Genomic DNA, 21,265 nt, shown 5'->3' with positions numbered 1-21,265 from the left:
TCCCCGCCCCACCCCCCTCACCCCCGCCCACCCCCACCTCACCCCCCCTCACCCCCACCTCACCCCGCCCACCCCCCACCCTCACCCCGCCCACCCCCACCTCACCCCGCCCACCCCCACCTCACCCCGCCCACCCCCACCTCACCCCGCCCACCCCCACCTCACCCCGCCCACCCCCACCTCACCCCGCCCACCCCCGGGTCCGTGACACCAACCCCCCCCCCCCCCCACCACCTTCTCAGGGTGTGTACCCTCAAGAAAGGTGGGTAGAAAATTGAAGAGAAACAGGAAGTGAAGGCAACGGCAAGGGACAGTCGGTGGAACTGATGTTTCCTGAACGTCGCTGCTCACGCGCTCTGATCAGATTAATCTGGGGCATGGATACTTAATCTGACCTGACAGAAACTAGTGTTATTGTTGGACACAGTTATCCTTGCCCTTGTGACAGCCAATCTGCACTCAGTGGGAATGGGAAGTTTGAAAACTAAAAGGAGACAATTTAAAGTTATACCGTACTGTATTCATGTCTGACTTGCTGCAGCATCGAGGAACTTGCTCAGTGGGTACTGTGGCAAGGCACAGGTAAATCCAGCGTGCTGCCAATTTTAAATTTGCCTCTTTCGCTAAGATGTGACACCTTTGTTCTTCCAGCTGTCAGGTGTCACCAGGTGAATTGAATCTAGATACAAGGTTTCCTTTAGCGCATCTTCCTGTCCCCCCACTACTGCTCACGATTACAGTGACAGTTCCCGCTGATCCAGGCTCTTACCAATGTTTAGGTTGTAATCTCCCCCTCGTTGCTTGTACATCTGATACACAAAGAGACAAGAAACCGGTTTCAAAAGGAGGCTGAGAATCGCCATGCCAACACTGAAGCGGAACTGGTCCCTCAATGCTCTACTGCGTTGCACGTCAGCCATACGATCATAGCTAATGGCGATGTGGATGATGTCTGTGAGGATTGTTATCACCATGCCAATTAAAAACTGAAAGAAAAAGACATCAGAGTGAGGCATCAGATTGAACTTGACGTATATCAAGAATAACAAAGTTTTTACAATTATATTAGAAGGAAAAGGGTATCAAGGGTAATGTGGGCCCGTTAAAAATAGATGCAGGTAATATTGCAAATGAAAATTCCAGGGAAACTAATAATGAATCAGGGACTGGAACTCAATAAAGTTAACTAAGCAAAAAAACAGTATTAGAAAAAAATAATGGCACTGAGGACTGACCAATCCCCAGGACCTGATGGTATCCATCCCAGGATTTTAAAGGAAATGGTGAGGAAATTGCAGTTGCTTTAGCCATAATCTTCCAAAGCTCTCTCCATTCAGGAATCGTCCCTTTAGATTGGAAAATTGCAAATGTAATTATTATTTAAGGGAGAAACCAGGAAATGATAGACCTGATAATCTAACAACTGTTGTGGGGAAGTTATTGGAATCTATAATTAAGGACAGGTTGACTGAGCACTTGAGAAATTTAAGCTGATGAGAGATCCAACATGGATTTGTAAAGGGTAGATCGAGTCTAATGAATCTTACTGAATTTTTTGACGAAGTAACTAAAGTAGTAAACAGGGGAATGTCTGTGGATGCCGTTTATATGGACTTCCAGAAGGCATTCGTGTAAGGTTCCACATAAAAGACTGTTAGCTAAAATGAAAGCTTATGGAATTGAAGGCAAATGATCGACTTGGTTAGGAGATTGGTTCGGCAGTAGAAGGCAGAAAGGAGGTATAATGGATATGGACTTGAATTGAAAGGAAGTGACTAGTGGTGTCCAACAAGGATCTGTGCTGGGGCCTCAACTATTCACTATATTTATTAATGACTTAGATAACACAATAGAGAGCCACATATCCAAGTTTTCCGATGACACAAAGATTGGTGGCATAGTAAGTAGTGTAGATGGGAGCATAAAATTAGAAAGAGACATTGAAAGATTAAGTGAATGGGCAAAACTGTAGCAGATGGATTTTAACGCAGGTAAGTGTGAGGTCATCCATTTTGGACCAAAAAAGGATCCATTCGAGTATTTTTTTTAAATGGTGAAAAGCTCAGAACAGTGGAAGTCCAAAGAGATTTAGGGGTCCATGTACACTGATCACTGAAAAGCAGTGGTCAGGTACAAAAAATAATCAAAAAGGCTAATGGAATGTTAGCCTTTATATCAAGGAAGACTAAAATATAAAGGGGAGGAAGTTTTGCTATGGCTATACAAAGTCCTGGTTAGACCACATCTGGAGCACTGTGTGCAGTTCTGGGCACCACACCTTAGAAAGGAAATATTGGCCTTGGTAGGAGTACAGCGCAGATTCACCAGAATGTTACCAGGACTTCAAGGGTTAAATTACGAGGCGTGATTACATAAACTAGGCTTGTATTCCTTGGAATATAGAAGTTTAAGGGGTGATTTGATAGAAGCTTTTAGGATTTTGAAAGGAATTGATAGGGTAGATAGAGAAACTTTTTCTGCTGTTGGGGAAGTCTAGGACAAGGGGACATAACCTTAAAATCAGAGCCAGGCCATTCAGAAGAGAAGTTGGGAAACACTTCTTCATGGAACTCTCTCCACAAAAAGCAGTAGATGCTAGCTAAATTAATAATTTTAAATCTGAGATCGATAGATTTTTGCTAACTAAGGGTATTAAGGGATATGGAGCTAAGGCAGGTAAATGGAGTTCGGATACAGATCAGCCATGATCTCATTTAATGGTGGAACAGGCTTGAGGGGCTGAATGGCAGGCACTGTCTCAGGACATCAATTCACAGTATGACAGCAGTTAATTGAACTACACACGCGACTGGGGCAAGGGGGAATCTCACTGCGTCCCACCCCCATGTTCATTTTCCCTGCTCCGTGTACCATTCTCTGGCATATAGGCTAAAGGCCTGTAATAATCCTTGACCCAGGTGCTCAGAATTTAAGGGTGTGCCACAGACCAGAGGTGCAAGAGGTCAAAGAAACAGTACGAATAGAGCATAAGACAGATATGGCCCAGGGATAAAGGGGTGAAACTCTCAACATTTACTTTATGTACAGGTTTTCATGTTTTGACCTATCTTGTTGCTGAGCTGGTCCCAGGGTTGATGATAACCTCATTTTAACAGTCAGGATGAACATGAAAGCTTTAAACCTCAAGCTTGACTCTCAACTGAAGTAGTAAACGATTGGTGCCTAGAAAGGTAGTGTCCACCACAATCATTGACTCACACAAATCACACTGGCTACGTTCAGCCCTGTGCTCAGCCAATGCTGCAATGCTCCACTTCCTGCCCAGCTGTAGTGTTTGCAATTCACAACCTTATATCTCCCACTTTCTTTCAGGGCACATGAACTCTACAATAGAAACTGGAGGGAGCCCAAGGGTGAGGGGGAGCCAGAAAGAGAGGTGGGGGGGAAAAGGGAGCCCGAGAGAAATTGGGGGGGGGGGGGGGGGGGGGGGGAGGGGAGAAAAGGGAAAAGGGAGCCAGAGAGAGAAGTGAGGTGACGACAGCAGTGAATGAGGACAGTGAGAGAAAATGTTTTAATATAGCCCTTCTCATCCTCAGGACATCCAATGAGTTACTTTTGACATGCAGTCACTGTTGTAACATAGGCAAACATAACAAATGTGCACATAACAAAATTTCACAAACAGCCAATGAGATGAGTGAGCAGTTAATCTGTTTTTGGTGGTGCTGGTTGAGGGACAGACACCAGGAGAACTCTTCGAATAAATGCCATGGGATCTTTAATGTTCACCTGAACAAGCAGACAGAACCTTTGTTTAACAGCACAACTAACAGACTGATTCCCAGCACTGCACTGAAGGAACAGCCAAGATTGTGGGCTCACATCCTGGAGCTGAGCTTGAACCCACAACCTTCAGAGGCAATAGTGCTACTAACTGAGCCAAGCTGACAATGCAGATAAAAAAATAAACAGACCTTCAGGCTGCCTTTGTGTAAGGCCCACAGTACAGGAGGCAGCGAGTGAACAACACAACAGCAGCTAGAGAGTCCACACCAGCAAAATTTACTCGGACTCTCGTACTTTAAAAAAAAACACATCCCTTGCTTCGCTGAATTTATTAAAATTTTTTAAAATCCCTACAACAACAAACTTTGCTGAACTACAGCAAAAATCTTGCAAATTGACAGTACAGCAGGTTATGGGACAGGGTGAAAGGTCACAGGGCTGAGCACAAGTATCTGAAATTCCACTTTAGCCACCGCAAACCGTGGCCAATATATTACTGTCACACATGGCTCCGTGGGTAAAGTATGACACTGACTATACGGACCGGGAAGGTTCCAGATTCCTTTCCTTATTCATACTCATGATGTGGGCATAGCTGGCAAGGCCACCATTTATTGCCTGTCCCTAGTTGCCCTGAGAAGGTGGTGGTGAACCACTGCCTTGAACCCAAGTGGCCAGTCACTGGTCTGGATTGAATTAGCAGATCTCAGTGCAGCGGGCCAGTGCTACAGCTGTGCTGGGTGGGGGAGTTAAATTGGGAAAATCAGTCATGGTCCTCACTCTTGATAACTACACAGGGACTGCTGCTGGGGGCAAGTGTACAAACATCACCTGTGATACTCCCTATGTTTGACTAGTCAGCCAACACTCACTATCTGGACTCACATGAAGAATGGTCATTTGGATGAGGTATCAAGGCTGGTCAGCATCTGTGGACTGTATTTCAGCCAAGGTCAGTGTTTTAGGACAGGAGTGGGGGCAGATATAGCTGAAGCACATTAAACAGGAAGATGCTGCCACATCTGGGAAAGCAATCACATGGCATTATCCCAGTGTTGGGCTGGAGGTACTCACCATGACAACGGCATCAACAGAGTCTCTCTGAGCAATGGCCCAAACCCCAATGGCCAGAACAGCGTAATTACTCCAGATGTAGGGTTGCGGGAGCCAGGGTATCATACAGCCCCTGTCAAACAGAAAACCATCGTCAGCCAGTCTCCCCAGAGACTTGGTCACAGTTTCTTTGAGGCACGTCTAACAATCCCAACCATCTCCGAATAGGTGCACTTGTACAATTATAGAACTTTAAAATGTTATATGTTTAGATTCTTGATCTTGCTCAAGCAACACAATAGATTCTCTCTCCACTTCCCCTTTGGTCTCCAGCTCTGGGTAAAGTTGTAAAGCTCTGCTTGTTTCACTGGGTTAAGAACTTATTTGGTTTGTTCAGAATCCCACATCAAGAAGTTCCCACCCCTACTGTAAACCTCTCCCTTCCCCCCCAAATTGCTCAGCACAATTCTGTGGCTCAGGCAATACAAATCAGCAGTGACCTGGGAGTGTAACGGAAAAGGGACAGAGACATGTGCAAGACCGGCTTAGAATGACTCAATCATTTCCCTTCTGAGGAGGCATCTGGCCTCCAAGTACAGTGAGGTAACATCAATATATCTCAGCTGACTTCCACCCTCCCCAAAAAAACCCTCAACATTTAATTGTTGAGGAACAGTCTCTCTCAACACGGGCTCAATTACTACATCAACTTCACTTTTAATTCTAGCAACAGCCACCTCCAATTAAAAGTTATTGACATTGATGCAGGTACGGACACCCGAGCCCTTCCCAACACGCTGCTCCCTCCAGCCAGCACCTCACTCATATCTGAACGAGCAGCTCAGTCAGTCTGAGCTCCACATTCCAGACAACATCTTCATCAACTCATTACACCATTGAATTCATCGATTATGCAAACTCTGGAATGCAAATAATTCACCAGAGAAACTCTTCCCCACCTTTATAAGATTCAAACTACGTCCTATAAATTTTACAAAGTCTCAACAGCAGCAGATGTGGACTTTTCCATCCTCACATTCCCCTCATGCAGTTCCCACAATTGCTCCCTAGCTGCTGAAGGTCAGGGTTAGGGCTAGTGGCCAAAGGCAGAGGCCATTCCACAACCTCCGGCCACCTTGTCCTGGCCAGCTGATCGTGGACGCACTTGCCTTATGTCCAGCTCGTACTGTTTGGAGTGTTATCTTTACGGTGCTGATATACTGTGCGACTGTCCACGAGGGTGCCTTTTTTAAAAAAAATTCATTCATGGGATATGGGCGTGGCTGGCGAGGCCGGCATTTATTGCCCATCCCTAATTGCCCTCGAGAAGGTGGTGGTGAGCCGCCTTCTTGAACCGCTGCAGTCCGTGTGGTGAAGGTTCTCCCACAGTGCTGTTGAGGTAGTGAGTTCCAGGATTTTGACCCAGCGACGATGAAGGAACGGCGATATATTTACAAGTCGAAATGGTGTGTGACTTGGAGGGGAACGTACTGATGGTGTTGTTCCCATGCGCCTGCTGCCCTTGTCTTTGTCCTTCTAGGTGGTAGAGGTCGTGGGTTTGGGTGGTGCTGTTGAAGAAGCCTTGGCGAGTTGCTGCAGTGCATCCTGTGGATGGTACACACTGCAGCCACAGTGCGCCGGTGGTGAAGGGAGTGAATGTTTAGGGTGGTGGATGGGGTGCCAATCAAGTGGGCTGCTTTGTCCTGGATGGTGTCGAGCTTCTTGAGCATGGTTGGAGCTGCACTCATCCAGGCAAGTGGAGAATATTCCATCACACTCCTGACTTGTGCCTTGTAGATGGTGGAAAGGCTTTGGGGAGTCAGGAGGTGAGTCACTCGCCGCAGAATACCCAGCCTCTGACCTGCTCTTGTAGCCACAGTATTTATGTGGCTGGTCCAGTTAAGTTTCTGGTCAATGGTGACCCCCAGGATGTTGATGGTGGGGGATTCAGCGATGGAAATGCCGTTGAATGTCAAGGGGAGGTGGTTAGAGACTCTCTTGTTGGAGATGGTCATTGCCTGGCACTTGTCTGCTGCCTGGGTCAATGAGCCAAAAGGGCCCTTTTGCCTCCACACTTTGTTCTCATAATCTGGCTCTGGCTGTCCACAACAGCAGCAACCACTCTGGGACAAATCACTTCAGTCCTTATTAATATCCTCAGACGTACATCAATCTGTATTTGAGACCAGACATTGTTTCAGCATCACTCAAGCAATTTTAACTTCTCCCCATTCCTTTTTCAACTCATGCAGCACAAACGGGGGATTGACCTGTGACCTTCTGGCTCTGGATGGCCTAAACTCAGCCATTGGGGAACCAGATTTTTACCCATTTAAGAGACTTAGGCCCCGATATTAACGGGGAGACGGGAAGGGTGCGGGTGAAGAACCGGGCAAGACCGGGGCATGGAGGCTCTTCCAATTTTAACGGCAGGGCCTCATTTAAATACATCACTGCAGACTCCTGCCCGACAGCGGCCAGATTGACGCCTGGCTGGCGGGTGGGAACGGAAACAGCAGCAGGAGGCCGCAGCCTGGGACCCATGGGAACAGTCCACAACAGTCAGTAGGGGACGAAGGCTCGAATCCATGATTGGGAGGGAGGGAAATGCTGAGAGGTCGGGGCTGCAATCTGAGGCAGGGGAGGCTGAAGGCTTCCTTGTGGTGTCTGGGTGGGGTTGGGGAGGGGGGGTGGAGGGAAGCACTCCTGCTCCTCCTGGCCCACATGGAGCTTAAAAACAATCAATTTTAAAACTTACCTGGGCATCCTCTGGCCAGCCAGCTCCTCCCGCCCTGTTGCTGTTGTTGAGCAGACACCGCGGGACTCCCCATCTGGTGAGGTTAAAGTAAGTCGCGGGAGCCTTGTCCATGGCCTGAATCACCAGCGGGAACATTACAGCGGCTGGGAGAGGGGTTAAAATTGAGGCCGTGGTGTCTAAACAATTAGAATTTCTGCTTTATACTAGATCATTTTATTTTTGAAATATAAAAAGTCCAATTTCAACCCCTCTTGGCTACAAGCCTGGCTGTTCACCGCAGCAAACTCTCCTCTTCTGGGCGGGACAAGCCAGAACATTATAGGCCAGCCCGCACTTCACTATTGGTAAATATTAGAATCTATAATATGGAATGAAATTACTAGCATTTGGAGAATCAAGAGTTAATCACAGGGCCAGTCAGCACAGATTCCTAAAATACAGCTCATACCTGGCCAACCTTAGAGAAGTCTTTGAAGAAATGAGAAGATAAATAAAGGAAATGCAGTGCATATTAATCTTCAAAAAGCACTTAATAAGATACCACAGAAGAGAAACAAGGATAATAGGAAATGAAATTAAGGGGAAAGTTGATGCAAAGCAAAGGATACAGATAAAAGGAAGTTTCAGACTGGGAAGAAACAGAGTGGTGTTTCACAGGGGTCCAGATCTAGGTGCTCTTATTTACTGTATATACCTAAACAATCTGGACTTGGGAACAAAGGAAACAATATCTGAAATTTGCTGATGACACCTAAATAGTGGTGGGGAAAGGAGGGGAAAGGAGAGAGGGCAGAATGTGAAAGACTACAGTAAGCTGGCAGAATAGGCAGTTGGTGGCAGATCCAGTTCAATGTAGAAAAATATGAAGTAAGAACATGGAAAGGAAAAACACCTTAAATGGCAAGGTCTTAAGTGGAGTAAAGGAGCAGAGGGGCCTCTTGGTGTGCAGGTACACAGGTCATTAAAAGATGGCAGAGCGAGTAGATAAAAAGGCAATCAGAACCCCTGGTTTTGTATTTAGAAGCATAAAAAATAAAAACAAGGGAGGTAATGTTGAACTCATACAAGACCTTAAGCTGCAGTTGGAGTATTGTGAACAGTTTTGGGCACCCCATTATAGAAAAAAAATGTACCAATGGGAAAGGTGCAGTGTAGATTTACTAGGGTTTATGACAGGGTGAATAGCAAGAGATTATTTCCACTGGTCAGAGAGACGTTAACCAGGAGGCACAAATTTAAGATAATCAGAAAAAGAATTAAAGGGGAGAGAAAAAAAAACTCTTTGCACAGAGAGTGGTTAGAATGTGGGATTCTCTGCCACAAACCAATTTTGAAGCAGGGTCAATAAATTCTTTTAAAAGGGGATTAGAAAGTGACTTGAAAATTAGGAATATTAAGAGTGTTCGGGAGTGAGCAGAAAAGTGGGATTAAAGGAAACATTGACACTATTTGATATGCCATATGGGCTATTTCTAGGCTGTAACATTCGATAATTTACTGCTCTCTTCACCACCTGTGGCAGCTCATACTCCAATGGTACAATGCCCCAAGATCACAGTAACGTGTGAAATTTCAATTGCATTACAAAATAAGAAACTAGGCTGAGGCTGAGAGAACTAAACAGATCAAGATTTAACTTGCTCTCTCCTCCCCTCAGTTTCTGTACACAAGCCACCTCTGTTGTGACAGTGACACATGACGTTTCTTTAACTGAGATGAAGATCTATATGATTCGGATCCAGCAGCTAACGGCTCCACTCAAAAGTGGAACATTCCAGAATCCTCTGAAGTTCATCTTTGACAGTATTCTTCCAAAATTCACAATTTTAAAACAGCTTTATAAACTATAATTTTGTTTCTCTTAAACCAGTGCATCACTGGCTGAAACCAGACATGTATAACGGAGACACAAACGACCATTCACAGTCTCGGCCAGAACCTGCTAATTAATGGCCCAGGGAGCTGGGGCTGCAGATAAAGCAGTTCTCACCATTAGGGGCCATTTTTAAGGAATCATTTTGATGTTTAGCACAGTGAGTGCAGTTAATACTGTTGGGTGGCTTGGCTGAGGGAAGTTAACTGGACAGAAAGATTAAAATGGAAAATTAATAGCCGAAGGGCCTGTTTCCATGTTGTAAACTTCTATGATTCTATACACTTGGAATACTGTGTACAGTTCTGGTCACCCTATTATAGAAAGGATATTATTAAACTAGAAAGAGTGCAGAAAAGATTTACTAGGATGCTACCAGGACTTGATGGTTTGACTTATAGGGAGAGGTTGGATAGACTGAGACTTTTTTCCCTGGAGAGTAGGAGGTTTAGGGGTGATCTTATAGAAGTCTATAAAATAATGAGGGGCATAGATAAGGTAGATAGTCAAAATCTTTTCCCAAAGGTAGGGGAGTCAATAACGAGGGGGCATAGATTTAAGGTGAGAGGGAGAGATACAAAAGGGTCCAGAGGGGCAATTTTTTCACTCAAAGGGTGGTGAGTGTCTGGAACGAGCTGCCAGAGGCAGTAGTAGAGGCGGGTACAATTTTGTCTTTTAAAAGCATTTGGACAGTTACATGGGTAAGATGGGTATAGAGGGATATGGGCCAAGTGCAGGCAACTGGGACTAGCTTAGTGGTATAAACTGGGCGACATGGACATGTTGGGCCGAAGGGCCTGTTTCCATGTTGTAAACTTCTATGATTCTATGATTCTAATATCTAATAAATGGTGAGTGGTTTCAGCTATGCCTTTTCTGCACAAAGAGTTCTGGGCACAAAGGGATTTAATTACCTAAAATACATCTGAGAAACAAAGCAACATTTAAACTCCCATGAACAATGGGATTGGCTTTTCAAACAATAAATAGAGAAGGCTACAATAGCACTGCATCAGAGTCAGACACAAACCCGAGTTGAACTTCCAGCCCCATATCACAACTTCCAACACACGACTTTGCCCCTGCCTCAGCCCATGTGGTGTTGAAACCCTCATCCATGTCTTTATCACCTCCAGTTTGGACTATTCCAATGCTCTCCTGGCCAGCCTCCCATCCTCCACAATCTGTAAACTTCAGATCATCCAAAACTATGTTGCCCGAATCCTACTCTGCAGAAGTCCTGCACACATATCTCGCCTGTGCTGACTGACCTAGTTTGGTTCCCAATTCCCCACACCTCCAATTTAAAATTCTCATTCTTGTGTTCAAATCCCTTCATGGTCTCACCCCTCCCCAACTGTACAACCTTCTCCACCCCTATAATTTCCCCCCTCTCAAACTCTTCATTCCACCAACTCCAGCCTTTTGTGCGTTCACCCCCCCCCACCTCCTCACCTCCTCACCCCACCATTGGTGGCCGTGCCTTCAGCTCTCTAGGCTCACACTCCGGAATTCCCTGCCTCTCTCTCCTCCTCCAAGACCATCCTTAAAACCACTTCTTTGACCAAGCTTTTAGTCTCCCCTCCCGAACTCCTCTTTTGTCTCAGCATCTATTTATTGCCGATCACGTCTGTGAAGCACCATGGGACATTTTTCTACATTAAAGGGGCTATAGAAATGCAGCAAGTTGTTGCTGCTGCCACATATTTCCATCAATTGAATAGCAAAAATTCAGTTTAAACGATTAACAAATCAGACAAAATCTACCATCACTCACCAGATTGTCAGGAGCCAGTGAACGATGATAATCATCTGTGGGGGGGAGAACTTAGGTCATTCTGCAAGCTTCAACACAAAAATAAACAAACTACAATTCCAGAGAGATTAACAGAGCCGAGTCCAAGCCAATCTCCTTCAATATCATCCCCAGGCAATAATGGAGCACCCGGCAAGACAGCATGGAACTCACTCCGAAGCATTCATTATTTGATACGTACACCAACCGAGTATCCGATCCCCTCGATTAGATTCCAGCCTGTATCCCACTCCCGGGAATCTGTTATTCTATTTATAATGTGGAGATGCCGGTGATGGACTGGGGTTGACAATTGTAAACAATTTTACAACACCAAGTTATAGTCCAGCAATTTTATTTTAAATTCACAAGCTTTCGGAGGCTACCTCCTTCCTCAGGTGAACGAGCGGGAGCGGGGGGGGGGGAGCGGGAGCGGGGGGGGGGGGAGCGGGAGGGGGGGGGGGAGCGGGGGGGGGGGGAGCGGGAGCGGGAGCGGGGGGGGGGGGAGCGGGAGCGGGAGCGGGGGGGGGGGGGAGCGGGAGCGGGAGCGGGGGGGGGGGGGGGGAGCGGGAGCGGGGGGGGGGGGGGGAGCGGGAGCGGGGGGGGGGGGGGGAGCGGGAGCGGGAGCGGGGGGGGGGGAGCGGGAGCGGGGGGAGCGGGGGGGGGGGGGGAGCGGGGGGGGGGGAGCGGGGGGGGGGGGGGAGCGGGGGGGGGGGGGAGCGGGAGCGGGGGGGGGGAGCGGGAGCGGGGGGGGGGGAGCGGGAGCGGGGGGGGGGGAGCGGGGGGGAGCGGGAGCGGGAGCGGGGGGGGGGAGCGGGAGCGGGGGGGGGGGGAGCGGGGGGGGGGGGGGGAGCGGGGGGGGGGGGGGGAGCGGGGGGGGGGGGGGGAGCGGGGGGGGGGCGCGGAGCGGGCGCGGGCGGGAGCGGGGGGGGGGCGCGGAGCGGGCGCGGGCGGGAGCGGGGGGGGGGCGCGGGGGGGAAGGGAGCGGGCGCGGGGGGGGGAAGGGCGCGGGGGGGGGAAGGGCGCGGGGGGGGGGGGGAAGGGAGCGGGCGCGGGGGGGGGGGGGGAAGGGAGCGGGCGCGGGGGGGGGGGGGGGGAAGGGAGCGGGCGCGGGGGGGGGGGGGGGGAAGGGAGCGGGCGCGGGGGGGGGGGGGGAAGGGAGCGGGCGCGGGGGGGGAAGGGAGCGGGCGCGGGGGGGGGGGGGGGGGAAGGGAGCGGGCGCGGGGGGGGGGGGGGGGAAGGGAGCGGGCGCGGGGGGGGGGGGGGGAAGGGAGCGGGCGCGGGGGGGGGGGGGGGAAGGGAGCGGGCGCGGGGGGGGGGGGAAGGGAGCGGGCGCGGGGGGGGGGGGAAGGGAGCGGGCGCGGGGGGGGGGGGGAAGGGAGCGGGCGCGGGGGGGGGGGGGAAGAGAGGGCGGGGGGGGAAGAGAGGGCGGGGGGGGAGAGAGGGGGGGGGGGGAGAGAGGGCGGGGGGGGGGGAGAGAGGGCGGGGGGGGGGGGGGGGAGAGCGGGGGGGGGGGGGATGTCACAGCCCCGCCCGGCGCCGTGTGATCGAGTTATTTGAAGTCCCGCCCCTTTAAAAGCCGGAGTGTCGGCCCCGCGCTTTCAGACGACTAAAGAGGGAGTGCGGTCCGGTCCGTGCCCGGGTCCGGGTCCTCCCCCCCGGGGTCGGGCCCTCCGCCCTCCGCCCCGGGCTCGGGCTCGGGTCGGGTCGGGTCTGGTTCTCTCCTCCCCCCGCTCCCGCTCCCACCTTCAGACTGACCGCCGGCAGTTCCATCGTCGCCTCTTCACTCGCAGCAAAACTTCAAAACGGCCCACGTGATCCCGCGCCATGTGACCGGGGCCACGTGATCCCGCGCCATGTGACCGGGGCCACGTGATCTCGGGCCATGTGCCCGGAGTGCCCCCGCCCCCCGGTGCTGGGTGTTTTGCGGGTGAGGTTGATGGAGTCCGGGAAAGCAGTGGGCCGGACAGGGTCAGACACGGTGCAGACCTGGTCATCCTGATTAACAGAAAGAATCCAAGGTTTAAATGTTGCTGCAACAGGAACATTCTGACTTTTTCTTTGTGACATTTTGTTCCAGAAGTGAAGCAGATGGTCACTGAGAACCGGTCCCCGGGGCTGACCAGTCCCCCGGGGCTGACCAGTCCCCCAGGGTGGGCTGAGTCTGCGACTGGTGAGCATCAGCTGTTCAGCGAATGCGATCAGCTTAATATTCATCACACGGATAACCCATGGTTCACAGCCAGTCACCCCTGACCAGCTCAAGCATTGTATTTCTGTGAGTGAAAGGCTCTCTGAACCCTCTTTGCCCCCCGGTACTAATCAAGTGCTGTGGAACTCTCTTAAACAGAAACAGATATAACTTCTGAGTTTGCGCTAGCTTAAAACTTTAAATGCTTAACGCTGGCAAATAAAGCTGTTGTATTGCAGGTTTGTTTGAACTGATTTATGAATAGTAAAATAAATATGTTGGTAATCTGAGGTCACTGATTGGAGTGGTGTGGCTGCGATATTCAGCAGTTTGCCGTGGTTTCCGCCACTTGTCCATACGGAATCATAGAATTATTGTAGCACAGAAGGAGGTCATTCGGCCCATTGAGCCTGTGCCAGCTCTTTGTAAGAGCAATCTAACTTGTCCCATTCACTGCTCTTTCCCCGTAGCCCTGCAAATTTTTTCCCTTCAAGGGAATTTGTCCAATTCCTTTTTTTGAAAGCCACGATTGAATCTGCTTCCACCGCCCCTTCAGGTAGTGCATTCCAGATCATAACCACTCACTGAGTAAAAAAGTTTTTCCTCATATCACCTTTGGTTCTTTTGCCAATCACCTTAAAACTGTGTCCTCTGGTTCTTGACCCTTCCGTCAATGGGAACGGTTTCTCTTTATTTACTTTATCTAAACCCTTCATGATTTTGAACACTTCTATCAAATTTCCTCTCAACCTTCTCTGCTCTAAAGAACAACCCCAGCTTCTCTTGTCTATGTCCTCTTTAAGTCTATTACTATCCTCCTCACTGTTTGCTACATTTCCAAGTTTTGTGTCATCTGCAAACTTTGAAATTGTGCCCTGTACACACAAGTCCAAGTCATTAATATATATCAAAAAAAAGCAGTGGTCCCAGCACCAACCCCTTAGAACACCACTGTACACCTTCCTCCAGTCTGAAAAACAACTGTTCACCACAACTCTGTTTCCTGTCACTTAGCTAATTTTTTGAACAAGGGTGTAACATTTGCAATTCTCTAGTCCTCTTCTGCCACCTCCATATCTAAGGAGGATTGGAAGATTATGGCCAGCACCTCTGCAAGTTCCACCCTTATTTCCCTCCAACCTAGGATGCATCCCATCTGGACCAGGTGACTTCTCTACTTTAAGCACAGCCAGCCTTTCTAATACCTTTTTATCAATTTTTAGCCCATCCAGTATCTCAACTATCTCCTCTTTTATTATGACTTCGGCAGCATCTTCTTCCTTGGTAAAGACAGATGCAAAATATTCATTTCGTACCACAGCCATCCCCTCAGCCTCCATGCGTAGATCTCCTTTTTGGTCCCTAATCGGCCCCACCCCTCCTCTTACTGCCCATTTACTATTTATATGCCTGTAGAAGACTTTTAGATTCCCTTTCCCTTTTAGCCGCCAGTCTATTCTCATACTCTCTCTGCCCCTCTTACTACTTCTTTGAACTTTCTATATTCAGCCTGGTTCTTACTTGTGTTATCAACCTGACATCTGTCATACACCCCCTTTTTCTGCTTCAGCTTACTCTTTATCTCTTTTGTCATCCAGGGAGCTCTGACTTTAATTGCCCTACCTTTCCCCCTCGTGGAAATGTACCTAGACTGTACCCGAACCATCTCCTCCTTAAAGGCCTCCCATTGTTCGATTACAGTTTTACCTGCCAAGCTATGATTCCGATTTACCCGGGCCAAATCAGTTCTCAACCCACTGAAATTGGCCCTCCTCCAATTATGTATTTTTACTCTAGATTGCTCCTTGCCCTTTTCCATAATTAATCTAAACCTTATGATACTATGATCACTGTTCCCTAAATGTTCCCCCACTGACACTTGCTCCACTCGACCCACCTCATTCCCCAGAACCAGATCCAGTAATACCTCCTTCTACGTTGGGCCAGGAACATACTGGTCAAGAAAGTTCTCCTGAACACACTTAAGAAATTCCTCCCCCTCTTTGCCCTTTACACTATTACTATCCCAGTCTATAATAGGATAGTTGAAGTCCCCCATTATCACTACTCTATGGTTCTTGCATCTCTCTGTAATTTCCCTGCAAATTTGCTCATCTATAGGCCACCAACTAGTGGGAAGGATATAGAATACACCCAGTAGTGTAATGGCACCTCTATTGTTCCTTAACTCTAACCAAATAGATTCTGTCCTTGACCCCTCCAGGACATCCTCTCTCTCCAGCACTGCAATATTCTCCTTAATCAATACTGCCACCACCCCAGCTCCTTTTTTTCCTTCCCTATCTTTCCTGAACACCTTGTATCCAGGAATATTTAGTACCCAATCCTGCCCTTTTTTGAGTCAGTTTTCTGTTATCGCCACTACATCATATTCCCATGTGGTTATTTGCGCCTGCAACTCACCAACCTTATTCAACATGCTTTGTGCGTTTACACACAATCACTGTCTCAGACCTTCTCATATTCTCTCTTAGTCTGATCCCACCTAATACTGTACTATTCCTTAATTGGGTGGTCTGCATTTACCAGCTGTCCAGGACCACCTCCCTGGACCAAGAAACACCAAGAGCAAGCACTCTAAAAATTTATTAAAATTAAGATTGAAATATTCGTGGCGGCATTACATATCACAAAGTATTCAACAGTCTGTGCATTGAAGTACAAAGCAGCACACCACTGCCGCCATCAGTAATGATTATAAAATTCTACTTTATATGTCAAATACGCTGTGTGATAGATTTTATTACTAATACACGACACCTTTTAAAATAAAGTATCAGGCTGTGAGTTACCTGGTGGGGGGAGGGGGAGAGGAGGCGGGGACTAGGTGGCCCTGGAGAAGGAGCACGTAGTATCTGCCAGTACACTTGAGGCCTTTCGTGACCAGTGGGCACCGCAGGGACTGGAGTGCATTGTAGACACTGATGATATTGTGATTTTAATTTGCTAAGTTGTCTTTTGTAATTGATCCATAAAGATGACATGGGTTACCCCAGTGTCATCAACAGAGAAACAAATTGACACCTGACCCCCCCCCCCCTTCCCCTTTTTAAGTGGCGTTAAAAATAAGAGGGAGGGCTACAATTGGCCTCTGCCTCTGGATTAGGAAAGGAGAAAATTTAGCCAGGGTTCTTGCTCCTGAACTTTATCCAGTGACCCTTGCTGGAAAGTGAACTCTGTGGAAGTCGATTAAGGACAGATCAGCCTCCGCTCTGATGCCCTAAATTATTATATATTCTGTTGATAATCGCTGTCTAGGGACACATATGAAGAAGGCCACAAAACATCATAGGGTGACCAACACCCATGGAACTGAACCCCAGTGAGAGTCAGCACCTTCAGGAGAGGGGGGGACCTGAACCCCAGTGAGAGTCAGCACCTTCAGGAGAGGAGGGGACCTGAAACCCAGAGAGAGTCAGCACCTTCAGGAGAGGAGGGGACCTGTACCCCAGTGAGAGTCAGCACCTTCAGGAGAGGAGGGGTCCTGAACCCCAGTGAGAGTCAGCACCTTCAGGAGAGGAGGGGACCTGAACCCCAGTGAGAGTCAGCACCTTCAGGAGAGGAGGGGACCTGAACCCCAGTGGGAGTCAGCACCTTCAGGAGAGGAGGGGACCTGAACCCCAGTGAGAGTCAGCACCTTCAGGAGAGGAGGGGACCTGAACCCCAGTGAGAGTCAGCACCTTCAGGAGAGGAGGGGACCTGAACCCCAGTGAGAGTCAATGTCTTCAGGAGACAAAGGTAGAACTCCCCTGCTCTTCTTCGAAATAGTGCCATGGGATCTTTTACATCCATCTGAAAGGGCAGATGGGACCTTGGTTTAACATCTCATCGAAAGACGGCACCTCCAACAGTGCAGTGCTCCCTCAGTACAGGAGTGTCAGCCTGGATTATGTGCTCAAGTTCCTGGAGTGGGACTTGAACACAAAACCTTCTGGTCCAGATGCGAGACTGCTACATGGCTGACTTCAAAGGGGCAGAACACAGGTTTGCACGATCTGCAATATCTCAATGACTCAATGCCCTATTGTAAACAATTTTACAACACCAAGTTATAGTCCAGCAATTTTATTTTAAATTCACAAGCTTTCGGAGGCTTCCTCCTTCGTCAGGTGAACATTCACCTGACGAAGGAGGAAGCCTCCGAAAGCTTGTGAATTTAAAATAAAATTGCTGGACTATAACTTGGTGTTGTAAAATTGTTTACAATTGTCAACCCCAGTCCATCACCGGCATCTCCACATCATCAATGCCCTATGATCAGGGAGGAAAGAAAAGGCACCGTGGAACCTGCCTAGCACATTTTTTTAATATACTAATCTTGGGATGTGGACATTGCTGGCAAGGCTGGCATTTATTGCCCATCCCTAGTTCCCCTGAGAAGGTGGGGGTGAGCCACCTCCTTGAACTGCTGCAGTCCATGTGCGTAAGGTGCTCCCACATTGCAGTTGGATGGGAGTTCCAGGATTTTGACCCAACAATGACGAAGGATGCACCTCAACTCACCAGTTGAGTGAATAATGAAAGAATGATTGACAGAAGCAATTTTTGGTGTCTCGGCATAGATTTCAATGTCGCTGTAACTGCAGTGTGACTTAAATAATCAACTGTAAATCGAAATGGTAGATGAACTGAGTCAGGGCTTTCCATTTCACAGTTTTTATTGGTTGTCAGATTTTGTTTGTTTCATGTAGACGAACATTAAAATTAAATAGAAAACAAAAGAAGCCTAAAATCTGGTAAATTATCGTCCTTTATCATGCATTCCATCACTATAAATTCACATGCAGCACGACACAAACAATGTAACTATAACAGTGTGACAATTTAACCAAAGCAGTGTTTTTTAAAATTCATTCTTGGGATAGGGGCGTTGCTGGTAAGGCCAGCATTTATTGCCCATCCCTAGTTGCCCTTGAGAAAGTGGTGGTGAGCCGCCTTCTTGAACCGCTGCAGTCCGTGTGGTGAAGGTGCTCCCACAATGCTGTTAGGGAGTTCCAGGATTTTGACCCAGTGACTATGAACTGCGATATATGTCCAAGTCAGGATGGTTGTGAGAACCAAAATAACTAACAATGTAACAAACAAAGTAACTATAACAATGTGATAAACAATGTCACTATAACAGTGAGAAATAATGTAACTGTAACAGTGTGACAAACAATGTAATATAGTTTGACAAAATAACTAAATAACTATAACAGTGACAATGTAACTATAACATTGCGACACATAATGTAACTAATAGTGTAACAATGTAATTCTAACAGTGTGACAAATGTAATTAAATGTGACAAACAATGTAGCTATAACACAGATATTCTTCGCTCAGCTTCAGAGTTATTCACAGGTAGAGAGAATCTTTCTTCTCCTCCCCACACACACACACACACACACACACACTTCCTCCTGTGATATCTGTATTAAATTGTCCTAATACGAAATAAAAATGCAGAGGCTGCCTGAAATGAACTGCTATCAGCAGGGGCTTTACACCACTGCCACACTCCTTACCAGATACTCTAGGTTTGAAACCGTTTCTCCAGTGTCACCACAGATCTTCCACTAAAGTTACGGGAGACAATCAGGACAATCCCCATGGAAATGAATGGCGTCTGATTCACAGGACGTGAGAAGAGAGGCCTAGCTTTAACCCATAAACAAAAAGAAAAAAACTGCAGATGCTGTTCCACATCTGAAGGGTTTATACCTGAAGTGGTAACTGTTCTTTCCATAGAGGTTGACCAACCTGCTGAGTGTTTTCAGTATTTTCTGTTTTCATATCTAACTTTAACCCTTTCCTGATTACAACACAAACCATGACAAGGTATTAAAATTATTTGGAGAACATTGCTGGAAAAATAGGTTGTACCAACTTTGAGCAGAACCTCCTTAATCTTAAAATATATTCAGTAATAAAAATTATCACAGTGCTCTGAAAGCAGGAAAGACCAGGTGCTCCCAAAGGGTCAGCTGTTCAGTGGTTGTTATGTAGAGCTTTTACAGAGTCTGTGTAAGCAGAGGTCAGTCAGTAAACATAACTGGAAGGTGCAACCTGGCATGTTTTAATTCAATATCATCACAAGCAACCAAAGAGATGGCTATCCCAGGAAATGACTGTTATACTCTGCTGTTTAATTCCCTTTATATCAAGTTTAATTCTCAATCTATGCTGAGGTGGTTGTGGGTTTTCTGGTTGTGACTGTTCTACAACTGAGTAGCTTACTGGGCCACTTCAGAGAGCATTAAGAGTGAACCATGTAGTGTGGAACTAGAGTCACATGCAGGCCAGACGAGGTAGAGGTGGCAGGTTCCCTTCCCAGAAGGATTTTAGTGAACGAGTTGGGTTTTTATGACAATCCAGCAGATTGCACGATCATGTTTCTAATGCCAGCCCACAGATGAGCAGATTTGTTGGATTCAATTATTCAACTTGATGAGTCTTTGAACTCACAACCTTTGGGTTGCTAGTCCAGTACTATAACTACTACACCACCATACTATGATTGGCCTCAATGTGCCTGGGTTAGGGAGAGGAATATTAGCCAGTATCCCTGATCCTGATCACTATCCAATGACCCTGCTGGAAAATGCACATTCAGTTGTCAGGTGGGGACAGGACTGAGCTCAATTATGTTGCCCTCCACATTCAAATAGTCCACCATTATTCAGTGTCTAGGCTCATACAGGAGCAACAGCCACTTGGGTAAGACACCAGCAGGCAGCACCTATGGAGACTTGGCTTAGCAACAGCCAAAATGGGTGGGATGAAAATTCCCATTCGATTGATAGTTTCAGCTGGTTTCATGTGCACAATGCAACGATTAAAGTTGATCTCAGCCTTGGATTGGGTCAGAGCCTAGATTTTGCTTTAAAAGCCTGGTTCTATTGCAACCAAAACCAAAGATTTCTTGTGAGAGTTAATTGTATTTATACAAGAAAGTGGTGAAATACTGCAGGATAGTCACTGTATCTCATGATATTAAATCAGCATCAATATCATAATGAGAACAAGGTTAATGCAGAGGGTGTATCTGGCATCTGTTGTTGGGAGAATGGCCATTAGGGATAGAGGCAGTTTTTTGTGGAAGGGTAACACCAAATAGGAAGTTGTTTCATGGGAAGCTGTTTTGAGGGGGCTGCAGGGAGGCTCCTTTAAAGTAAATGTTGACATCAAAAGATAACAAATAACCATTAGATATACAGTCTTATTACAGCTTGCGTTAGCCACCTTTTGCTAAATAACATTCAAGTCGTATTTATAAAACATGGCATTCAAATCTAATTTTAGTGTTGGGCATGAGAGGCAGGGTATTAAAGTAGTGAATGAGTAGTGGTGTATGGAGCACTGTGAACAAGTGGGTATTGGATTGTAGTGATAGGTATTAGGGCACTAGGAATGAATGGGAAGGAATTGGATTGTGGTGATGGGGAATTGGAGCACTGGGTATGATTGGGGAATGGGAGTGAAGTGATGGGGTATTGAGGAACTGGGTACGAGGGGGGTATGGGAGTGTAGTGATGGGGTATTGAGGAACTGGGTACGAGGGGGTTATGGGAGTGTAGTGATGGGGTATTGAGGAACTGGGTACGAGGGGGTTATGGGAGTGTAGTGATGGGGTATTGAGGAACTGGGTACGAGGGGGTATGGGAGTGTAGTGATGGGGTATTGAGGAACTGGGTACGAGGGGGGTATGGGAGTGTAGTGATGGGGTATTGAGGAACTGGGTACGAGGGGGGTATGGGAGTGTAGTGATGGGGTATTGAGGAACTGGGTACGAGGGGGGTATGGGAGTGTAGTGATGGGGTATTGAGGAACTGGGTACGAGG

The 21,265-nt window shown here is 47.7% G+C and overlaps 1 protein-coding gene across 3 annotated transcripts in view; it reads right to left on the bottom strand.

Annotated features, from left to right (window-relative positions):
* agtrap (angiotensin II receptor-associated protein) overlaps positions 1-13,069 on the bottom strand; it is a 23,624-nt gene extending 10,555 nt beyond the window's left edge. Inside the window, exons 1-5 of one of the 3 annotated variants that reach the window (XM_067970148.1) lie at positions 12,973-13,018; positions 11,209-11,243; positions 7,559-7,701; positions 4,822-4,933; positions 770-986 (exon numbers count right to left, since the gene is read on the bottom strand). In XM_067970148.1, coding sequence (XP_067826249.1) covers positions 770-986; positions 4,822-4,933; positions 7,559-7,566 — 337 coding nt within the window. In that variant the 5' untranslated portion in view covers positions 7,567-7,701; positions 11,209-11,243; positions 12,973-13,018. Of the gene's footprint in view, positions 1-769; positions 987-4,821; positions 4,934-7,558; positions 7,702-11,208; positions 11,244-12,972 lie in introns of all 3 variants that reach the window. The other 2 variants (XM_067970146.1, XM_067970147.1) reach the window with 2 other exon arrangements.
* Between the last annotated feature and the right edge of the window lie 8,196 nt (positions 13,070-21,265).

The sequence above is a fragment of the Heptranchias perlo genome, chromosome 32 (genome assembly GCF_035084215.1).
Source record: "Heptranchias perlo isolate sHepPer1 chromosome 32, sHepPer1.hap1, whole genome shotgun sequence".
NCBI lineage: Eukaryota > Metazoa > Chordata > Chondrichthyes > Hexanchiformes > Hexanchidae > Heptranchias > Heptranchias perlo.
This window is presented reverse-complemented; position numbering and strand designations above follow the sequence as displayed.